The sequence below is a fragment of the Trachinotus anak genome, unplaced genomic scaffold, assembly GCF_046630095.1.
Source record: "Trachinotus anak isolate AG129_WGS33_773 ecotype Australia unplaced genomic scaffold, CSIRO_AGI_Tana_v1 ptg000011l, whole genome shotgun sequence".
NCBI lineage: Eukaryota > Metazoa > Chordata > Actinopteri > Carangiformes > Carangidae > Trachinotus > Trachinotus anak.
The window spans coordinates 7,349,298-7,371,567 of NW_027273862.1; the positions used below are offsets into that span (position 1 = coordinate 7,349,298).

The window sequence follows — 22,270 nt, forward strand, 5'->3', positions numbered from 1 at the left end:
TTAGCTGGTCAGCGTGTGTTTGCATAGAACCTCTAGCTCAATTCACCAGGGTTAGTCACCCGTCCACGGCGCCAGGTAAGGCAACAGTATGGACCTAACTACAGACAATACAACGGCGAAGGGCTGGTCACATCAGCATTTACATTTTCTGAAAAAAATCAATCCATTCCAGTGGAAGTGCATGATAAGTGAATTTGTTCACAAGGGCAAAGTAAATGTGTAGTTCAACTTTAGTGAACTTTGACCTGCAAATTTGTAATATTGACTAATTGCAAGCCACCATGACAGTGCTAACCTTTGAAGGAATTTAAAAATGGTGGAGGATATCCCAGCTTATTAGCTGTGTTGCATCATTTACTTTAATATAACCCTCCTCTGTTGAGGTGTAAACTGCTCTACAAAGAGGAACATATTGTCCTGTTAGCAACCAAGCTAATTTGCTTGTGAAATGACAGTTAGAAAGCACTTTTCCCTTTTCCCTTTGCTGTGAATATAGCTCAAAGTCCATGCACAGTCACAGTCCACCCACACAGGTGTCTTCACTTACTTGCCAATTTAGACCTCTTCTCAGGACTGTCTGGGCATGTGTACAAACGTTTTTCATCGACATCTCTGTGACTCATTTGTTAGTTTTGTTGCACCTGTTAGGGTGGGGCAACTTAATACCTTTACCACTCCTATTTGTATATGTATATGTGACCTGAGGATATTTCCATTTCTGCTCCACTCCATGTCATCCTAAACACTGGCATGATCAATCAGAATAATCAAGAATACCTGTGATGGAGTGAAGGGTTTCATCACTTAACAGTTTAATCATTGAAGCAGGGAGGAGGGGAAAATATCATAGTCCAAATTAAACTAAGTGTTCTTTAAAATGAAATCAAATTGGCAGTTATTTCTCTGACTGCAGGGCATATTCAAAAAAGTTGCCTTGGGTGGCTGAATGGTAAGTGGCAGTTCAATTAAAATTCTTGACTCATATAATGCAAGACCAAAGACTGCTTTTATTACAGTTTAATTTCTATTTGCTGACTGTCTATTAATGTGCCCCTTTGTTCACTCCCTGACTGAAACACAGCAGCTCACAGCGGGGTGTTCTCATTCAGCACCAAAGACATACAAGTTAAATGAAGAAACAATAAACTGTCCAATTTACTTTCCCTTTCAAGTTCACAAAAGACCTGGATTCTATCACAGTACACCAGAGAGATTACCTGTTTACTGCAAGGATAATATAGATACAGTTAATAAACCTATAGCAAACCCACATAAACACCAGGAGAGCATGCAACCTCCACACAGAAATGTGGGTCTGTGAGAGCAGTTCTAACCCTTCAGTGCTTTGCAGCATATGGACTCAGCACATATGATAACCGAAAGCTTCCAGAATCCGGGAAACATCCCATTATTTTTGTATACAAAAATCCCAATTTTTATCGCAGTTGAGAAGTTATCTTTTTCATCTCTGCGGATTAACCTTTGTAGCTATGCTAGCAGCATGGCTCAATGGATGGCAATAAGGGTTGGTCCACCACTTTGGTTCAGACTAAAATAGTATATCCCCTGACTTTTCCACTGGTGCCACCATGAGGATTTCAACAACTCTTGGTTGGATTGATGTTCATTTTTACACAGACAATCCGGGTCCTTAGAGGATGAATCCCACAGACTTTGGTGATCTCACACTTGTCCATACAGCGCCATCATCAGGTCAGAATTTCTCTTTGGTTTCTGACAAAATAAGGAACAACACTCAATCAGTCTCAGCTGTACTTTGACTTAAGTGCTAATTAGCAAATGGTAGCATGCTAACACATTAAACTAGGATGGTGAACATGGTGAACATTATACCATCTAAACAGCCGCATGTTAGCATTGTCACTGTGAGTATGTTTGCATGCTGATATAAGCAGTTAGCTCAAAGCACAGCCTCACAGAGCTGCTGCAGCAGCTGCAGAGTCTTGTAAATCTAATATTTTGTTATGTTGAATCAAACTGTTTTGATCACTTTTAGTCTGAAACCTGACGACAGTAGATTTGGATCCAGTTGATTTACAACCAAACAGACAGGACTTCTTTGCAGGCTGACCCTCCCTCTCCCTTCACTGCTCCTCCATGTTACTGTCATAGCATTTAGCCTGGAAGCAGATTAACTCTGTGTTACTTTTTATATGAAGCTTTCATATGAGTGAGACAGATCTGCTTTTAAAAAACCCTCCATTTCTTAAGTAAACTCACAGAAAGGAAAACAACACTAATGTGGCTGTTCTTTACTCGCTCGACTGCTTGGATGCACAGAAAGTGTCAGTTGCGTACAGAAAAACCAGTGTAAGTCTGAGCTGAAGTGTCTTCAGTGTGTGTATGTGACTAAACACTGGCGCACATAACAAACATTAGAGGCCTTTCAGTGGCCTTTTAGGACTAAAGGACTGTAGGTGAGAATGTGCTGAGGGTATAAGTGCGGACCCCTGGCACCCAGTGAGACCCCAGCTCTGCTCCTTCCCTCCCCTTTAGCTGGCCCCTTCTCTCTCTGCAGGCAACTGAACAAAGAGAGGACCCAAACAATGGATCACTCTGAGAACTGAATGGCTTTGCGGGTCAAGCACTAACCCCCCTCCCTCTTTGACAGAAACACAACCCACACTTGTTCTGCTGAAGAGAGGCTGACCCTCCCGGCTAAGAAATAATGAACGCTGCCTGGGCATTAAACTGATAAAACTACTGGGACTGGAATCAGTTTGGCAGACAAATCACCTCTAATGGCGTGAGGCTGGAGCCTGTCTTCTGTCCTGTCTCTCCCTGCTTCATTACAAGTCTACTGTACACTGTCCAGGCATCCACACAGCCATGTCACGCTCCCCAGCAGAGTCCATAGCTCAGGACGCTCAGCATCACTCATTCTTACAATTGTTTCATTTTTGTTTTGGTTGGAGGTTGCTTGACCTGGTGCGACGCAGAGAGAGGCCATCATGTGCAGCCAACTGAAAATGTGTCGGAGACATATTTGTTAGGCAAATTGACTGATCAACCGCCACAGAGGCTTCTGTTTATAAATAAAACTCCACCTACGACATGTCTCACAGCATCAGGGTCCAACCCAGAGCTTTGCATGTTTCATAGTCAAATTGGTTACAAATCCATTAACAAATCATCTCCAGCATTATTACACTCCTTCTGTCTGTAATTTCCTAACATCTGGAATCTGGATAATGTCACTTAGGTTATAAATCATATCATAGAAACATGAATTCAAACATGAATTTATTTTCAACTGCTTTCCTGTAATTGTCTGAGGCTTCTTGTGCACATTCTTCTGTTTTATGGCTGCGAAAACACACCCAACCATCTGGTGCTATGAGGTTCAGGAATTATTTTAATGTTATGAATTATATGAAAATGCAATTAGATCCAGGTCTGTTCATAGTCAGCATAAGGAACGATAAGATAAAACATAATTATCCCCATGGGAACAATGGGTAAGATCATCATCATTTACTAAGCCCTCCCTCCTTTTCTTCTTCCTCCACTTTAACTTTGCTCCCACTCAGGCCGCTGTTTAACTCTTGTATTGTGTATGAGATGCATTGAAGGTCCTGTCAGTATTGTATATAGCTGCCGTGACACTTCTATGTGGCTCAAACGGTGGTTTTACGGCTCGCTGTCTGCATGGGCAGCTGAGGTCTGGAGGCATGCAAGCTGTTCAGTCTTTCACCTTCGCTTGCAGCCCCTCCCCCAGGTCAGCGGCCATACATTAGATCAAGCTAGGCCTCACAGGGTCGAGGACTGGTGCCAATCACTCCACAATGCAGCATGAAGCAGGGGAGGGCGAAAACTATAAACCTCACTGGAGCAAGCACACATGCATTTTTATCCCTTATTTCAGCCCATGTTTGTTCTTTATTTCTGGTTCCTGGTAATTATTTAATTATTACAATTATTACCTCACATCTTCTGTGTAATGCTTCCTAATTTACATTTGTTGTCTTGATGGTGGTCTTAATTAACTCTCAGCCGTCAACAGAGTGGAGCATCAGAAATAGTATAGCTGTCACAGTGAGTCAAAACTGATTAGTCAAAACTGAGAAGCAAAAATCTGAGTAAACACTTTTTCAAGAAAAAAATGCCCAAAATCTCTAGGTTCCAGCTTCTAAAAAGTGAGTATTTGCTGACTCTCTTGGTCGTCTGTGATGGGAACCCAGCGGTAGAAAAACTACTGTACAAAATGGAAGTACTACTTCTTTACTGGAGTATTTCTATTTAAAAGTATATAACTTACCAATTTATTTCACAGGCACTTTGTAAATTAATGTTTCACCAAAAAAACTTATCAATTCATAAAGCATGGTTCTTCATTTCTTACATTTCTTACAGTGAAATCCTGTTCATAATTTATTGCGTCAATAATAATAAAACAATAAATACTTTCACACTATACTTTACTGATAATACTTAGTGCCTTTACTTTAATGTGGGAGTATTTTTATATAATGGTAGTAACAGATCTATAAGTATTATAAGTAAATGTACTGAGAACTTCTGTATGTAGAAAACTGTAGGAAACTGAATATGTTTTGGGTGGTTTAAATAATTCAAAGAAGGCTCTGAGCATTTTCCACTATTTTTTAAAGCTGAAGGACCAAACAATCTATTGAGAAATAAATCCTCAGATTAATCAATAGTGAAAACAATCATTAGTTATTAGTCACCTAACATAATCACCTCTTAGTGCCAACAGGTATGTACTGAATGAAGAATAGTGACAGTATAAAATGCCTGTTCCTGGATGGCCTGTGTGTATAGCACCCGCGTGTGCTTCAGACAGCAGCCATACACTGTGAGGAGACTCTACGGCTCATTTGCCTGTGCTCCTGCTCCCTGAGAACTGACTGTGTAAAAGAATCATCCCCAGCTTGAATCTATTATCACCTGATCCTGTACTCTTTCAAGTCTGCCAGGCCCACAGACCGAGTGGCTCATGTTTAACCCTTTCCCTCTCTCTCTCTGCTGGATGGCATCCCATTTCCTTGACTATTACCAAGAGTAAATGTTTTCCTTCGCCCTCTCCAATGAGTAATTTTTGGTGTCGAACTTGTCTCTAACCTTTTACTACTCCCTTTTGTTTGGCTTTTGTTTGGCAACAGCTGTTATCATGGATTTCTTTTTTTTTTTTTTTTTTTTTTTTCTCGGTCAGCTGTGATTGCTCCGGGCAAAACAGGAGCAGATGGTGTTTTGCTATGCATGAATGGAGCGTTAGAGGAGTTGGATTGAATAGGCCAAGTTTTGAATGGTGTCTACACAGCACCTGCCTCTTGTAGCAGCAGGGACATCCTAGTGGCATGATCTGTCTTGGCTTTGCTGGCATCATAAGGGATGAAAGAAAGAAACAGAGGGGGAACCTTGTTGGGTACCGTCCATATTTATTGATTTTCCTGCAAGTTGTGGCATAATGTGGTGTACAGTCAGTTTGAGTTAATTGGATGTGACACAGCGTGCACGTGTAATCTATCACTCTGGTCTCCTGGTACACTTTATCAGTTTTGTTGCCATAGAAACATGTTGGCTCTGTAATAGCCTATATTAACAGGCTAAGTAAGTTGCAATAAAAGGCAATTTCAGAGTTGGGATCCTCTGCTGAACACAAAGCCTATAAAATACTGATGAAATAAATCGGAAAGTGGCGGTTGAGGGAGGGGGAGCTGCATTTTACATTCTTAAACCAAACAAAGTCCAAATAAAAAGAAACTGCTATCGTTGCCATGTAATGCAGGGACATCTGTCAACCTCTGGGGCATGATGATCTGTCACAATAAAGAAAGCTCTCTCAAATCACTGACAGCTTGCTGTGCAATTTTTATTTTTTTTTCTTCCAGAGCGAATATATAACTCATCAGAGAATAAATGCTCCAGATGCATTTGCTCTGCTTAACACTGACTATGCACAGCAACATAGTGAGCTAACCATAATAATCTGAAACAAACCAGCCCCTCATACGCTTACTGGTGTTATTGTTAACACAACTGCCACTAATAAACACTTTTTCTTTGGGATTTAGATGTTTATTCCATGACCTTTATGATGTTGACAGCAGGATAATGGTGGTTTGCTTATCAGCCCTCAGTCCAGCCTGTGCTCAACTGCATAATACATACTTATGTATATATATATATATATATATATATATATATATATATATATATATATATATATATATACAGAGACTTACATTACTACATATAATATTAACTCTCCAGCACAAAATTCACAAAATAGTAGAGCTTTAACATTTAAGTAACAGCAGCTCTTTGTCCATTTTAGTCCTCTACTGATTATGACTACATATACTGCAGTTGGAGGAAAGGGGATTTCTCACAGTCATTGACAGCTGCACCACTTCCTCTGACTATATCAAACATATAACTGGAGTATCTCAGCTGCATATGGTCAGATATATGTGAAAGGTTGTATGAGAATTGTTATAGTGAAGTGGTGCACAGGCTGACTGAAGTCAGAAGACTGGCAGATCAGACCATAACAGCCTTCAACAAAAGAGGGGGATAAGCCTAATGGCTGAATCAGTGTCACCAAGGCAACATCACTGCGCAGAAATCCAAGGATGGGAAAAGTGTGACTAAAATGTGTGCATTTGTGAGTTTGCATGTTGCAAGTGCATGCATGTAGCTGTGAAAGCCAAAAAGATGGAGAGGAAAAAAGAGAAGTGCATATGTGATTATTTATGTTTGAGGTCATATTTTCTGCAGAATAGCAAATTTATATTTATTTTTGATATATTTTCCTGATAATTCATGAAAATGAGAACTGTCTGAATGATGATGAATTGAGAGTTTAATGCCCCATTTCAAAGATTAAGATAAGATTATCAGAAAGCTTGTACAAGATTATCATAATATTTATACTAGTTCCCCTGAATGTACTATTAACTTTGCTCGGGGGCATAGTCTGTGGCGCTCCTTTACTCTGGCGGGTCAAAAGTTCTCTAAACAAACGTTACCATTGGTCAGGGATGTCAACAGTCCGACCAGCCAATGGTCCCCCAAAACAAAGTTCACTATTCATCTCAGAGGTCAATAGTTCTCTCCATGAAGCTCATCATCGTAGGGTCAAGAATTCCTTACATGTCGTCAGCCATTTGACTGGAGGCCTACTTCCTCCTTGTAAACAAGGCTTGGCATTGGACTTGTAGGGTCAGCTGTCTCTGCCCTCCCCTAAACCAGGTCTTATCAGCAAAACAGGCCTGTCTTCTTTTTTTTCTGTCTCTTAAGGAGACAAAGTTTAGTGTCCGAGCAGAGTGGCAGGTCCTGCATCTGTGACCTGAGTCCAGACTGTGAGATTGGCTGCAGCGTGGGTCTGATGGTCAGATGGTCAGTGTCAGCAGGGCTTTTGTTATGCTCACATTGTATCTGTGCACTGAACGGGAAAACAACAAAAGAGCCAAATAAATCATTAAAATACAGAATCCCCTAGCTTCCACATCTGACTCCTTAGTCATCCTTGGCATAGTGCCGAGCAACTGACCTCGGTGGAGGACAATTAGGTCACCTCATGATTGCATTACTCAAATGACATATTAATGTCATAGTGCCCTTCATGCATTTCATCAGCGTTAGTTAATGATGAGGACAGAGAGAAAGAAGAGCATGGGTGATACTGATTGCTTCATGCGTCTATGATCATAGTGCTGTGTGAGAAAAAAAAAATCTTGCAGATAAAACAAAGTCTACTGCATAAAGCAGGTGAAATTTATTTATTCACCTATTCAAATTAAACCAATCCCCATTATAGAAGGAGCAGTGTATTATCCTTGTAAATGATGTGTGTGTGTGTGTGTGTGTGTGTGTGTGTACAGCAATGTTTTGAAAATATCTGTAACCTTTTTATTGCAGAGTCCCATAACTCCAACCCTGGCTGTGAGATATTTGTACACACAGTGACCGCAGTACTGAGGGGTTATGGAATAACAAGGAGCTCCATGCATTATTAATGGGCTCTGCTGTGAATCTGTTCAGAATAATAACAGCGATTTCCCAGAGCCTCATTACTGTGTGTTTTTAAAGCATGTGTTTGGTATCCATGGACACCCGCTCTCACATTCTCCTCTTCTCCCCTGTATTGAGATTCAGGTCATGCACGGCACTTGCTGTTTTTAATTTTCATTTCATCATAAGCACTTTAAGACTGTTGCCAGCACTTATTTGCAGTTTTCCTGCAGACCTCTTCACTCAGGCTTCTGACAGGACAGATGCTACAATTAATCAAGGCAGAGAAATGGGCATCGTTTCCATACCGAGCTGAAGAGCCAATCACTGCAGCAGTAGTGACAGGCCTCAGCCCAAATTACAAATGCTTTTCTAAAAACCAACTAATTGAAAACAAACCAAAATTTTAAAATTCTATCAAGCTGCTATCACAGAAGTGCAGGAGCAGATTCTCGCTCCTAATTTGTAACTAACATTAACCCATGTTTAAAATGTCTCAGCTGCCTGTGGAAAAAAAAAGAAGGCCGTTCTCTGGGCCAGTGGATTCACAGCCTATTGTGAAGATATGATAATTATTGTTTGCCTGCCTTCCCTCCCCCGCTCACCATATTATTCAAGGGAGCTCAGCAAACCCCTGGGGATGTCTTGGAAATGAAGCGATTTTGAAGGGAGTAAGAAAGAAGCAGAATCCAATGCACTGGTGTGTGAAAAGGGGACTGTTATTGAGACAAGTACCAGTTACATGCTGACCTTGTCCAGTATCAACACTGTTTTTACACACAGTTACAATGGACTTCCATTCAAATCACTGAGAAACAGCACACACTATAATAATGCCAACATGAATGCTCATATATCCCTGCAAAGTATTTTTTCTCTTGTAGAATTACTCCATAGAAAACATACAAATTTATTTTGTACAGCTCGTAATGAGCCGAGTGCTATGAATATTTGTTAGTGTATTTATTTTCAATAGCTAACAAGGAGATGTGGAGAAATACCTCATAAAAATTATGGCTAATATAACTTTTTGAAATAAACCGATTGCTTCAAATAAATATTTGTGATTGATAGTTTAATTTTCAACAGAGACACAAAGAAATATATAATACTTCATACAAAATTATGGCTGCTATCATATTAGTGATGGAATGTCTCTGGATTCAACTTCATGGCCCAGCAAAAACTCAAACATTAAATTACTTCTCCTGTTGTGAGCTGAAAACAACTTTTCTAGAACTCCATACCAATATGCATTTATTCTATAGACAGTTTTCAGAAGCAGTTGGTTTGTAAGCAAAATACAAACAAAATTAATTGCTGCTATTGTAACTCATAAAAAAGTATAAAAGAGCAGAAATGCACTATGTGATATAGCAATCCACAGGTCGTTTAACAATGTTTTAATTAAAGCCTCACATATTAAAACTTTACAACAGGTGATATGAAAAATGTACAACATTTTCTTTTTTTTAGGGACGTCTATACAGCTGGCAAAAATACCTCCGATGCCTTTTCAGTTGGCTTTGGCAGTGCAAGAAAACTGGCTCTGCTAGTTCTTTTTTTCCTTTTTTAAAACAATGACGGTATCAAGGAGCAGAGTAAAAATACATCAATCCCCAAACCATCTTCCTTGATCTGGAAATTTGTATTTACCATAAAATATCCCCTTTGTTACACAAGATAAAAACATAATTTAATTGTTAAACATCTGAAGTAAAAACAAATAGATTAAAGAGGAATTTTTTTGGAGGGGTTGGGGGGTGCCAGTTACACGCTTTTGGGCAAATCACCTGGAGGGTAGATTACTGGATAAAGAAGGTCTCATCTCTCCCCACTCTACAAAACCTGTACAGCAGATTACAGCTACAGTTTGATGATGTGATGACAAAAATGATTTATGGCAGTCTCTGTCTCAGTCTGTTCAGTCATTCGTCCAGAGATCTGCATCTCAAGACCTTTTTATTTTCAGTTCCCCTTATTCTGCATTTGCGACATGGTTTAAAGGTGTTCAAATATCACTGGGCCTCCAACGTGTGATGATTTCATCAATAGTTTCCTCCATGCCACTGTTGAACAGTTACATCTGCGAGAATGATTGGTGAAAGTGAAAGGTTGGACTAAAGAAAGTCTTGTTATATACTGTCCAGTGTGGGAACAAAGACTGATGTGTGGGTTACTGGTTTCCAGCAAGGACCCTGTGAGTCATTCAGTCCAGGCAAGAGCTGATAAAAATCCTTTTGTTAAAACGCATTCAAAATGTCCTTTCGCTGCGGTGAACTGAGAACTCTGGCCTCATAAATAAAGCTTTATTGTTAAATAAAACAGTGAAAGACATGTCTTTCAACATACTGTGTGCCCAGTCAGTTTGAATTGACAACTGAAAGACTTCACAAACAAACAAATAAACAATCACTGGGCGCTCTGTCAGGCTTCTGTCATAGCTCAGCCTATTTTATCGACAAAACCCCAGCTACCATGTTTACCTCCTGTACACGTGTGTGCATATCCCTCTATAACAATGGACAAGTTCTTTGTATAACATTCTAAATCTTACACACTTCTTAAGTGCAACTTAGAAAAGCAACGTGGAATGATGCTTTTATTTTATTCCCGTTCTTTGAAATAGGATTTCAATTTGGCTCAGTAAATGCTGACCTGGGACAGGACCTGGGCGTGGGCCTGGATTTGGGAGGGGTGTGGTTGCTGCTGTGGGGCTGGCTGGGGGCTGCCGAGTGATGCAGAGCCTCCCACTGAATGTGGTGTACCAGGAGAGTGCTGGGGTGGGGAACACTGGGACTGGTGTTGCTGCTGCTGCTGTTGTTGCTGCTGGAGATGTTGAATCTGCTGCTGATGCAGCTGATGCTGCATCTGCATGTGCTGCATCTGCATCTGCTGTTGCTGCTGCTGCTGCTGTTGCTGCTGCTGCTGCTGCTGCTGCTGCTGCTGCTGCTGCATGTGGTGCTGCTGCAGCTGTTGCTGGAGGTGGTGTTGGAAATGCTGATGCTGCATCTGTTGCTGGATCTGCTGGTGATGCATCTGCTGCTGCTGCATCTGATGGTGCTGGAGGTGCTGCTGCATCTGCTGCTGCTGTTGCTGCTGCTGGAGCTGCTGCATTGCATGCTGCTGCACCGGTTGCATGGGTGGGCTCATCTGAGACACCGCTGTGGACTGGGCACCTGCCACCATGGCCCCTCCGGCACCCATCTGGCCAAGCAGCTGCGGTGGTATCCCGGAGGACATGTTCTGGTGGGAAACTGTGACTGAGGTCACGATCTGACTGCCCCCTAGTCTCATCTGAAGAGGTTTTGGGGCAATGGCCCGTGGTAGGGCTTGTTGGAGGGCCTGGGATGCTGAGGACATGGAGGGGTGCTGGTTAAGGGGTGAAGGCAGCACCAGGCCTGGGGACAGGCTTGTTGAGGCCAGAGTCTGCTGCACTGAGCGGATAGTCTGGGCCTCAGCTGATTCTGCTGCCGCCTGAATGGAGGAAAAAAAATATCAGAAATTATTTACAAAGCCACAGCTTTCGTCTGTGAAGAATGCTTCTATATGTAAGTATATTGTGCATCTTCTAGACCTCAAATTGCTTTAGTACTTTCTGTCATTACAAAAGAGCTTTCTACAAATTCACAGTGCATAGTATTTTACAAAGAATTCAGAGGAATTTAATTCACTGTACTGTCAAATTCACACATTTTCAGGTGAAAGAAGAAACTGTTTCTCACCTTGGAAACCAGGCTAGCTCGGTATGCGGCAAGGGCTTTCAGATATTCTTTCTTGGCAGCTTCTGTTTTGCTTTTGTAAACCTGTGATGACACAAAGGTACATGTGAATGTACTAATAATGAATCTTTTTAATTAGAGATGACTGCTATTAGGGAACATGCATTACACACAGACACCATATATATTCCACATACATTTATTTTCCACCTGAGCTGTAACCCTGCTAACAATACCACATGATGTATGTGAACAGTCTGAATAACTGAATGTTGTTGTACCTGCTTCTGCTCCTCTCCCAGACCATCCCACATGGAGGCCACAATCTTGGACACTTCTCCGAAGGTGGCGTTGGGATTCTGACCCTTGATGGCGGCCTGGGTGTCTCTGAAGAATAGGGCATAAGCTGACACAGGCTTCTGAGGCTCGTTGGGATCCTTCTTCTTCTTCTTCTTAGGAGTCTTGGGCTTCTTCGTGGGGTCTATGGGGGCTGGTCGCTTCTCTCCGATGACCTGCAATAACAGCATTTTATGGTTTACAAAAATGTCTTTTACATCGGCAGGTTAATTCCAAGCAATTACCATACAACTAACTCTGCTTCCTCACCCTGTTGCCGTCGTCCTGGTCGTCTTCATTTATGGAGCTGGAGGGGGATGGTGTGGCAGACTTGCTGGCAGGTGGAGATGGCGAAGTGTGGGTGATGTTGGGTCCTCCCATGTTTAGGCTCAACTGTGCATTGAGTTGGGATTGGTTGATGGTGGTCAGCTGATTCCGTGACATCATCCCATTGGAGTTGTTCATGCTGATGATGGACTTCATCACCATGGCTGGGTTGGGTGGATACTGGCGAAGGTGGCCTGGCCCCACATTCTGTGGTACAAAAGCAAAGAGAGGAGTTGATTAGAAAGCAACCATATAATATCTAAAGGGAATATTTTACTGACCCGTGTTCCTCTGCCTTCACTCTGCTGCACAAAGATATCTCTGTTCTCACTATGCCACCCTGCTGCCCAGTGTTGGGAGATCATGAAGCTGTATCGCTTTACCAGAGAGGAAACCGGGTCATTGGATGCTTTGGATTGTTATATGTCAGATCACATGTCACAATGTCCTGGGTCTTAAATGACTCTGTTACAGGCCATGATAAATTATCTTGACTCCCGAGGAGCCAACTTTATAAGCCAGTAATAGATGGCTACACAGCTCAGTTGATTCATTTCAAAACTCTATTGTATGGAAATCTGTGACACAGCTTTTGACTGCCTGGTCTCTGGAGGGGAAAAGTGGACTCAGTTACCCCGCACTCAGTACATAACTTCAAATGCCACAATAAAAAGATTGTTACAGTCGCAGTTTGTATGCATACACCTACATGTTGGTTTAGTTTGAGGTGGCCACAAGCCTAGATGCTTTAGTGTAATGTAACTTTAAAGTTATAACTCTGTGAGAGAGGCCTTTCATAGACCATGTTTGACCGCCAAGGAGTGGGAAAAACACATCTATATAATCAAATCCATAAATCACAAAGCTTAAGGGCTTTGGACAGGGCCCCTCCCTTCTACCATCGAGGTTACTATCAAGGGTATAATGTCATAACATTTTCAAAATCTCTTACACTTTTCTCTTGGTAAAACATTCTGTTCTTGAAAGAGTCTTGGAGAAGGTGTAGGCAACATGTTTGCATTGATTGTGGTGGGGATGAAATTACGAGGCCTGCCAGCTCCCCAGAGGGAAGACTGATCAGAGAGCCAGCAGAGCTGACATGGAACAGAGGAGGGGACGTGAACACAACAGAAAAGGTGATTTGTTCTCCCTGGGTACATCCATCTGGTATTCAGCAGCACAAACTCAATCTCTCCCAACATCAACACATCATAAACCCACGCACCTGGCTTTATTGAAAGAGCCTTATGAATACCAGTCTTCAAAAACAATATTGTAACGCCATTTCAGACAGAAACATATTGGATCTACAATCCATTTCTTTCTCATATGCCATGTCTACTGCTTATCATAAATACAATCTGTGAAGTGAGAGCAGATTTATATTTACATGTGCGCGGAAGATTCTGCGAAAGGTGAGACAAAGGTTGGGAAGAAATTGAAGACACATTGTTGTGATTCTTCAAATATGGAAACTTTCACTTTTCTCACATATAAAAAGCTGCAATAAACAAGCCTGTGACCAAATGACACATAACTGCAACCCGCCATGTTCCAATTGCTATTGTCATCTTCATTACTGAGAACACGATGGCTCGCAGTTTGCTCTCTGCTCGCTGTGAACATCAAAGACGCACACACTGAGCTCATTAGTCGTGGCCATCTGTATAATAACACTTTTGCCCAATCCCAACGATGCAGTTTTGACTTAGAGCAATGGCCCATTCTGCCACTTATTTCAAATGTGATGATTTCCTCTAAACGCCCCTTGGATGTTGTAAATTTAAACAAAAAAATATACACTGATGACCACAGTTATTGGTCATCACTTAATCATATCACATTCAACAGCCTGTTAAATGTCTTATTTCACCACATATTATTGTATAGCAGCAAGTGGAGTAGCAGCAATTTTTACATTTTAATCTAAAGTTACGTCAGTGAAATGCCAGCATTAGCACGTCTGATTTGAATGAAAAGATACCGGCTAATAACACACGAGTGAAAGAAATCATCTTAAGTAACAGCTGCCTTGATTGTGAATATGAATCTGATACTAGGTTGTTTATTTATGTCCCTCTGCCTTCTCATTTGCATTTTGATTGCAGTATTGTCAGCAGTCACAGCAGACATCTAACAAGATATTTTGATAGTCATCGTAAATCTGCAAATAAGTCCTTATCTTGAGTACACAGTGGCCAGATGTGCCCTCCTCAGTCAGGACTGCGTGTGCGTCTAGGTGTGTTGTCTGTCCGTGTGTTTGTACGTCAAACACTAACAAGCTGAAATCTACTCTGTAATCAATAAAGATTTTTCTTTTGTAAATTGAGTTTGCAATATTCCTCATTGTGCCGCTTTTAACGTGAAAGCTGAAATAGCAGGCCCACATACTGCTGTTCAAATATACTGCAAAAGAAGAAAAAGAATGGCTTGTTTTGTACATTGCTGTTGGCTTCATTCACTCTTAACAGGGCAAACACTCCACTGCACACAGCCACATAAAGCATTCAGACAAGATGAAAAAAAATACGCAATTGACGTGTGAAACCTTTTCCACAATAAACACAGACCAATAAACACAGCAGCTGGACCCAGAATGCAACATTATGCATCCACCGAGTGATAAAAATCTCAACACTGATGTCAATGAAAACAAGTTCCAGCCTGTTCTTTAAGATATTGGAAATCAGAATTTGGGGAGAATTTATGAACGGTGGCACTATGTACTAAGCTGTAACAGGCTGAAAAGAATGTTAACAAGTTCAATTTCCATTCAATCAATGCTAGAGCTCTTGGAAATGTTCCATGGCAGGAGAGGGGTAAAATCATCTATATGGTAATTATAAGGATGAATCCCCCAGTAACTTTCGCCAGCATGAAAGGTCAGTCCTATTAAAGATAGTTTATCAGCGCTCTGCACATATTCCTTTACTCGGCTTCTAAACGGGTACATCATTTTATTTTTTTTCCTCTATTTTCTGCAACCTGCTGAAGTCTGTGCTTAAGCCAAATGAGAAAAATGGAATTCTGAATGCCGGTAAAGGCTATAATAGCATGAAGATAAATTGTTTTTCTTTCCCCTGCCCTGTCTCAGTCAAACACACTTCTCTCTCTTTCTCTCTCTGTGGTGTGCAAACTCAGTCCATCTATCTCCGCAACCTATAACCCCCACTTAAAAACAAATCCCCCCCCCCCCCCCCCCCCCCCAGGAGGTTCCCTCCCCCTTGGTCGGGTATAGCCGCTGACCCATACCCCTTTCCGCCATTTCTCCTGATGCATTATGGGTATTTAAAACTTGTCCAACATGACATCATTTCATTTTGAGAGCTGCCTGAGAAAAGTAAATTACAGAATCAATCATGCAGAAGGTCAAGCTGAGACTTCATTACAAGTATTGCATGCCTGCATGAATATCTTTCATTTCTGACTGACCCAATATGTCACAATAGCTGTCTGTCGAGGTAGAAAAGAAAAAAGAAACGAAGCGAAAAAAAGAAAAAAAAATCCACTCTCTTAAATTGATGTACAACTCATGTCAGTGCTTCTTGGCTTGGAAGGGAGATAAGAGGGAAGTGTAGAAAAACATGCTTTCTGCAACAGTGCTCACATTTTCCATTTGATTCAGGATATAGTGGTTTTTGACCAGTCAAAACCAAGGGTATTATACTCACTGGCAATCTCCACAATATCAAGGCATATCAAATCATGTGAACAACAAACTGAAAATGGCTTTTTCAGCCTCACTTTCATCTTGCATGATGCATGTGGTCCAAACACCATTTTGTGTTAGATATTAGCATATCTCTGCTGCTGTAAAGCTAATGACATGTGAAGCAGCCAGTTTGTAATGAAAAATATATAAATGCATCACCACATGGTGATAAACGTATTAAGGCAGCAGGGCTCATATCTCCTAAATATTGATTTTAACATGTAATACAACTAGTTGACTACTGTAGGTTTCGAATCCAATCATGGAGGACACAGAGCCCATTTCAGTACATGCTTACGTGTGTCAAGAAAAACCTAAAATGTGGCGAAGGCACCAGGTGTTTTTTGAAATAGAACCCAGAGACCCTTGCTGTGCAGGAGGGAGAAAATCGAGAAGAAATTGTGAATAAAGCAATACTGGCAGCTCTAACTCCAGTACTATTTGGCACTATTGAGACTCAATCACAGATCAGGACGACACATGCTGGGAGACAAAAATGAGAGTCAGAAGCTTGTTAGGAGAGCAGATTAAATAAATAATGACTTCGGATTCAGGGCTTGCCAGGCAGCTGAGAAAATGTATTTCTCTTTGTAGAGGCTCGGCATCTGTGGCCAATTTGCAAGACATACGCTGAACGTTATGGGGACAGGAATTAGCAGAACACTTGGCAATGCAATGACATGGAAGAAGCTTTTGAAAAGAGCCCAGGTATATTCACTGGTTGGGTTTCTCATTAAGTTCTGATAAGAGACAGGCTTTCACACACACTAAATATTCTCCTCCAGTAAGCTAGTACAGAGAAAGAAAACCAAGACAAGTGTTTGGGAAATATGAGCATGGTGGCTTGATGAAAAATGTAATTGCAATAGTGCACGGTTTATTTGTTTGCCCCCGCAGCCATAACAAATAACACAGAATGTAATCATGTATATAAGGTTGTCATCCCTTTATCAGTGTGCTGACAAAATGACAAAACACTCCTCTCAGGGCCTCCGTAAATCATTGTCTCTGTATATAGAATGCACTGCAAACAGCGCTGTTACTTATCTCATTTAAAAGTTGCGCTCTCTTTTCAAGACGCAGATAAAACCATAGATGAATAGAATTTCTATAGGCATTGTCACAAGACTTTTGGGGATCAATCCCATTTACAGGAAAAATGAAGGGCCACCACAAGCCTTCCCGCGGTACAATGTGTGATGACTGATAACAAGTGAGTGGTGCGCCGACGACAATGCCACGAGGCAAGGAGCAGAAACCCATATTCTCCTCTCAGTTTTTAATAGAGTCTCTGCACAATCAGAGACATGAGCCATGCAAATGGTGTTAAAGAGGAATAATGTTTGAGAATCAAATCTAATCCTCCAGCAAGTCGTGAGAACAGTCAGGAATGTAATTGTGTCAAGGTTCTGTTTCTTCCAGATGTAGAAAGCTTAACTGACCATGAAATGAAAATTCTTTAGGCAAAAGCCTTCTGGGGCTCACTTACTGTATGCAGCAGAGATATTTTAAAAGCTGCAATTATTTTACATGCCAGAAGCATGGAAGCAGGAAAAGGAGCTGTAAAATGTTATAGCCCCTTCCCATATGGAATGTAAATAAATATCTCTAATATCAGTGTGATTCAACAAATGTGTTACAGAGAAGGGGGAGAAGCAGGGGGTCTAAAACACATTTCATTTATTCACACAGTTATAATGATCATGGCACCTCTGTCTGTGCTTTGTGCCTCACCAAGCAAATTCAGCACCAATATCATCATCTCTCTGCTCATGCCTTTGTCCTTTCATTTCTTTTTTTCCTAAATGAATCTTCCATTTTTGTAACAGGTCTGTAAGACAACTAGTCAGCCAGTGACATTTCCATTTTTCCTCCTCAATGCTTCTATGATTGTGGCATTTCAAAATGCCTTTCTACCCCGAGACAACAATCTCACAATCTATAGCACATAACAGTATCAACGTAAAGACAGTGATTACTTCGTCTACTGTTCCGTGCTTGGCCATCTGTGTCTGAGGAAAGGGGGATTAAGCTAAAAACATGTTCGTCAAGACCTCACTAGGAGGGTAATTCTCTACAACACAAAGCTGATCCTAAACTCCACACAAAGCATGTGTCTGTTCTGAAGACCTCGTGAGACAATGGACAGAAGCATGCATCAGCATTTACAGCAGAAAAAAAAGAAGGCTTCAGGAGGCAACATGAATTAAATATGAGCATGTGAAACTGGCACTTTTGGGTCCCATTTTCACTGTCCTTCTGGGGCTGAATGCGCTTTGTATTCTAACACCTGTGATCTATTCACATCTGCTCACCTTACAGACAGGGATCACCCACACACTGTGTTTTTTTAAGAAAAAATCCTCACAGTAAGTAACATAATATCATGACATTTACTCAATGTGATCATATACCTCCTGTGTTGTAAACAAGGCCAGATGCTGTGCCAGATGCACTGACAACAGGAGGCGGACAAAAACTGTGAAGGTGACATCGTGGTTCAGTAAAAGGGCTCATTTAAGGACTGTACGCCTCTGACATCAGGGGCTCCAGTAGTATATACTTATAAATCATATCTTTTAGTTAGGGTACCACATCTGGAGCTGCAGCTACAAGTAGAACAACTGCTGGAGCAGTGCGAGTGCAGGATTTTTGTGTGTTGACAAATAGCAGGAGGAGGAGGACAACATTTCTGTAGTCGCAGAAAATAAATAGACTTCTATATTTACTGATGGTATAAATGCATAGCAGTGCTCACCACAGGTTGGCTGTTGTTGACAGACATCCCTTCCTGGTCCATCATGTTGCGTGAGATGGTAATAGAGGGCAGATCCAGGCTCTGAGGGGGGAACTGAGGGATTAATGGACCCCTGTGTGGACCTGGGGGCTCTGGCATGGCTGGGAAATGTGAGTCCACTTCGGACAGACCCAGACCAGACTCCGTCTCAGGTGGAGGTGTAATAGGAGGAATCTCAAACTCCTCGTCGCCCAAGCTGGGTGTATGAAAAGTCTGAAAAGAAGGACGGAAAAGGAAAGTCATGAAATCCATGCAAACAACACATTCACTGAGGTGGGCCTTATCTAACACGCCGGAAGAAAACCCTCAGGGATTAAATCAGACAACTTTGTTTAAGAGAGGGAGTGTTTTAGTGGAGTGGTAATACACTTGTCTGGAAGTGCACTAAGATGTAACATTTCCTAAACCTATTAAAGTCCACTTTGAGTAAAAGAAGGGAAAAAAAAAGGCAAGAACGAAAGAAGACGTCAAAAGCAAAAATATCAAGCAGCAATCACGGGAGAGAGAGGATACATGATAAAAGCCCTTAATCTTGGGGATGGAAGATGTTGGGTTGAAGTGCAGTGAAAATACACGTCACAGGGAGATGGGTTTAAAGAACATTTTCAAAGATTATTACGCTTGGCCAGAAGTGTTTCTTTTTGTTCCCCTTGCCTGCACCCTTAAATCTGCTCATCAAACAGCCTAATCCTTCTGCCTTTCGAATTAAAGCTTTTGGTCACACTTAATTTGCTTATGTGCCTTCTTGGAGATGGGACTGTTCACCTACTTGGGTCTTGTTGTCATCTGTACATTGCATTAAGCTAGACTCTGGAAAGCCATTATATTCATATCCTCACAATGACCACACTGCAGGTCCACACAGATGCAGCTGAACCTTTCCACAGGGCCCAACAGCGTGCTATCTAGGTTGCTGGGCTCGGCTGCTGCTCTTAACTTACTCTTCAAAGTGTGGGTCTCTCACTAGCAGTGATGTGGTTTTAACTGCTAGCATGGCTCAGCGTACTGTTTGAAAACATCGTGGTATAGTGTCGTAAAGTCATATTTAACTCCCAGCACTGTTGAAAATCCTGCTGAAAATGGAACAAAAAGATGCCAGCTCTGCTTCAGGTTGAACTTTCTTGTCCTCATGTCTCTTTGACAGCAGTGTTTAAGACCTGCTTCTGGCGACCTCATCACCAGTTTCTCACTCTGAAACTAAATTTGACAAGATTACAGCACATGTAAAGCATCATAGCCTGGACTGTCTCATAGGAATCTAACACCTACGGTAATAGAAGTGTAGTTTTACTAATCTAAAAGGAAACGACACTCAGCAACAGAGCTAACCAGACCTGTCCTCCCTGTCTTTGTCTGCTCTGTCTCTCTGTCTCCGGTAGGGGATGGAATAACAGAAGAGAGACAACGGAGGGAATATGCCAACACAGCCCTTGATTAGGGAGTATTAATGTTCCCCTTGCTTGCTTTAGCACACAGACACTTGAAACTAATTCATTGCCTAGTCAGGACAGCTGTCTTGACAAGCACTGATGAATTCCTGTGGCAGAGGCAGCTAATAGAGTTTTCATTCCCCCCTTTTCTCTCTCTCTTCCTGCTCCCTACCACTGTTTCACTTTTCAGTGCTCGTTTCACAGCTAGAGAGTCAGTTCCCCTTTCAGAGGGAGCTAAGGTCATATTCATCACCCCTGGCCTCTGGCTCGCAGGGTTCAGAATAAATCACAAGCACCTTCAGTAGGAAACAATTTCTACGAGTCCTTTGCTGTCACCTTGAGCTTCAAACACTCAAAAACCTCTGGAACTTAGTTCACAATAATGCCTGTTCAGCAGCATGTGAATAAAAACACATCCTGTTTATGAAGTTAATACGACAAAACTGTCATGGATCGTGGACAGAAAGTTCCAGTAGCACATGGGAAGGATGAGAAATCGTCCATCATCTCTGTCTTCATTCATCTTTTTCAACTTCCCCTGTGGAGCAGGGTCAATCTCCACACCAGCCCTGAGATCTATGGCCCCAGTCTCATCTGTATCATATCATGTAGCAATCTGAAAACACTGGCACACTATTATAACTTCTCTGACAGAACTGTATCAGCCCTGTTTTGGTCTCCCCTTGCCCAGTGCAATCAGATACATAGCAAAGGCTGCGGTACTTTGGCCACATTTATCTGCATAAGCCCAGGCAGGGATGCTTTTGAGGAGGAAAATATCACTATGGATACTATTTGCTGATGTAAGTAGGTTTCCTGTGGTGTTACATTATGTAAGGTAAATCAGGACAAAACTATACAGGCCACTGGATCCTGTAGGCTGGTCCACAGTGGCCTGAATTACAGAGCCAAACTAAAGTTTTGAGGAAAAACATCAAAGAAGGTTGGCTGAAGTGAGCTCCACTTTTGTAGGAGACAAGCATGACTGTGACCTTTAAGTGAAACACAGACCTGTACTTGGATGAGAGGAATATTAGTGTTTAGTGTCTGCTAAACAGCATGGAAGTGGAGGATGGAGAAAGAAAAACAGTACAGTTGGGGAACAGTATCAAAGACTGTGCTTGTGAGCCTTGCCTCTCTTTGTTAATGATGACACAAATTAACATCTGCACCAGGGGCACTGATAATGGAGACATGGCGTTTGTGTCTCTTTTCGTGGGGTTGTGTACGTGGAAGATGTCAGCTGTCCGCGAAAGAAAAGGCCCTCTCCCCAGGGAAGAGGTGCCAGATTTTACTGGAACCCACTGAGTGTTACAGTGTTGCACACTGTCTGGTGTCATTTCACATAAAGCCAGTCTAATTCTGCACCAGGAGCAGCTTAGGGGGCTCTGATCGGAGATTAAGAGATGCACAATCCACTTTCTTCGCATCACCAGCCTGATTATCCATTTAAATTGTTCTGAAAGGCTCAGCAGAGCCAAGTGCCAGGCCAGATGCTGGCTTGGGATGTGCAGGCATGTACATGTTAAGGGGTGGGCAAAGGAGAGAACAACAGAGAGAGAGAGACAGAGAGAGAGAGAGAGAGAGAGAGAGAGAGAGAGAGAGAGAGAGAGAGAGAGAGAGAGAGAGAGAGAGAGAGAGAGAGAGAGAGAGAGAGTGAGAGAGAGAGAGAGAGAGAGTGTGTGCTTGTAACAGAGAAGCCTGATGTACCCAGCATGAGCATCATGAGCAGGTGTGTGGGAAATCTCCGGTCCCCAGTGCTTATTGGAGGTGGTAAACCTACTGTTCTGCATTATTATTATTATTATTATTGCATAATTCTTCTCAAGAATCCTTATATTCTACCTGGCAAAATCTAAGAGTGAGGTTATTTAAGATCTGTTAAAGTTATAGCCTCATACTGCCAGTGGCATTATAAATGGACTATAATGCCTTCCTTTAACAGCAT

The 22,270-nt window shown here is 41.8% G+C and overlaps 1 protein-coding gene across 1 annotated transcript in view; it reads right to left on the bottom strand.

Annotated features, from left to right (window-relative positions):
- Positions 1-8,696: 8,696 nt before the first annotated feature.
- The window catches only part of tox3 (TOX high mobility group box family member 3), a 39,592-nt gene continuing 26,018 nt past the window's right edge, over positions 8,697-22,270 (bottom strand). Inside the window, exons 3-7 of the mRNA XM_071489168.1 lie at positions 18,854-19,105; positions 12,327-12,590; positions 12,002-12,232; positions 11,724-11,804; positions 8,697-11,475 (exon numbers count right to left, since the gene is read on the bottom strand). Of these exons, the coding sequence (XP_071345269.1) occupies positions 10,642-11,475; positions 11,724-11,804; positions 12,002-12,232; positions 12,327-12,590; positions 18,854-19,105 (1,662 nt within the window). The 3' untranslated portion in view covers positions 8,697-10,641. The remainder of the gene's footprint in view (positions 11,476-11,723; positions 11,805-12,001; positions 12,233-12,326; positions 12,591-18,853; positions 19,106-22,270) is intronic.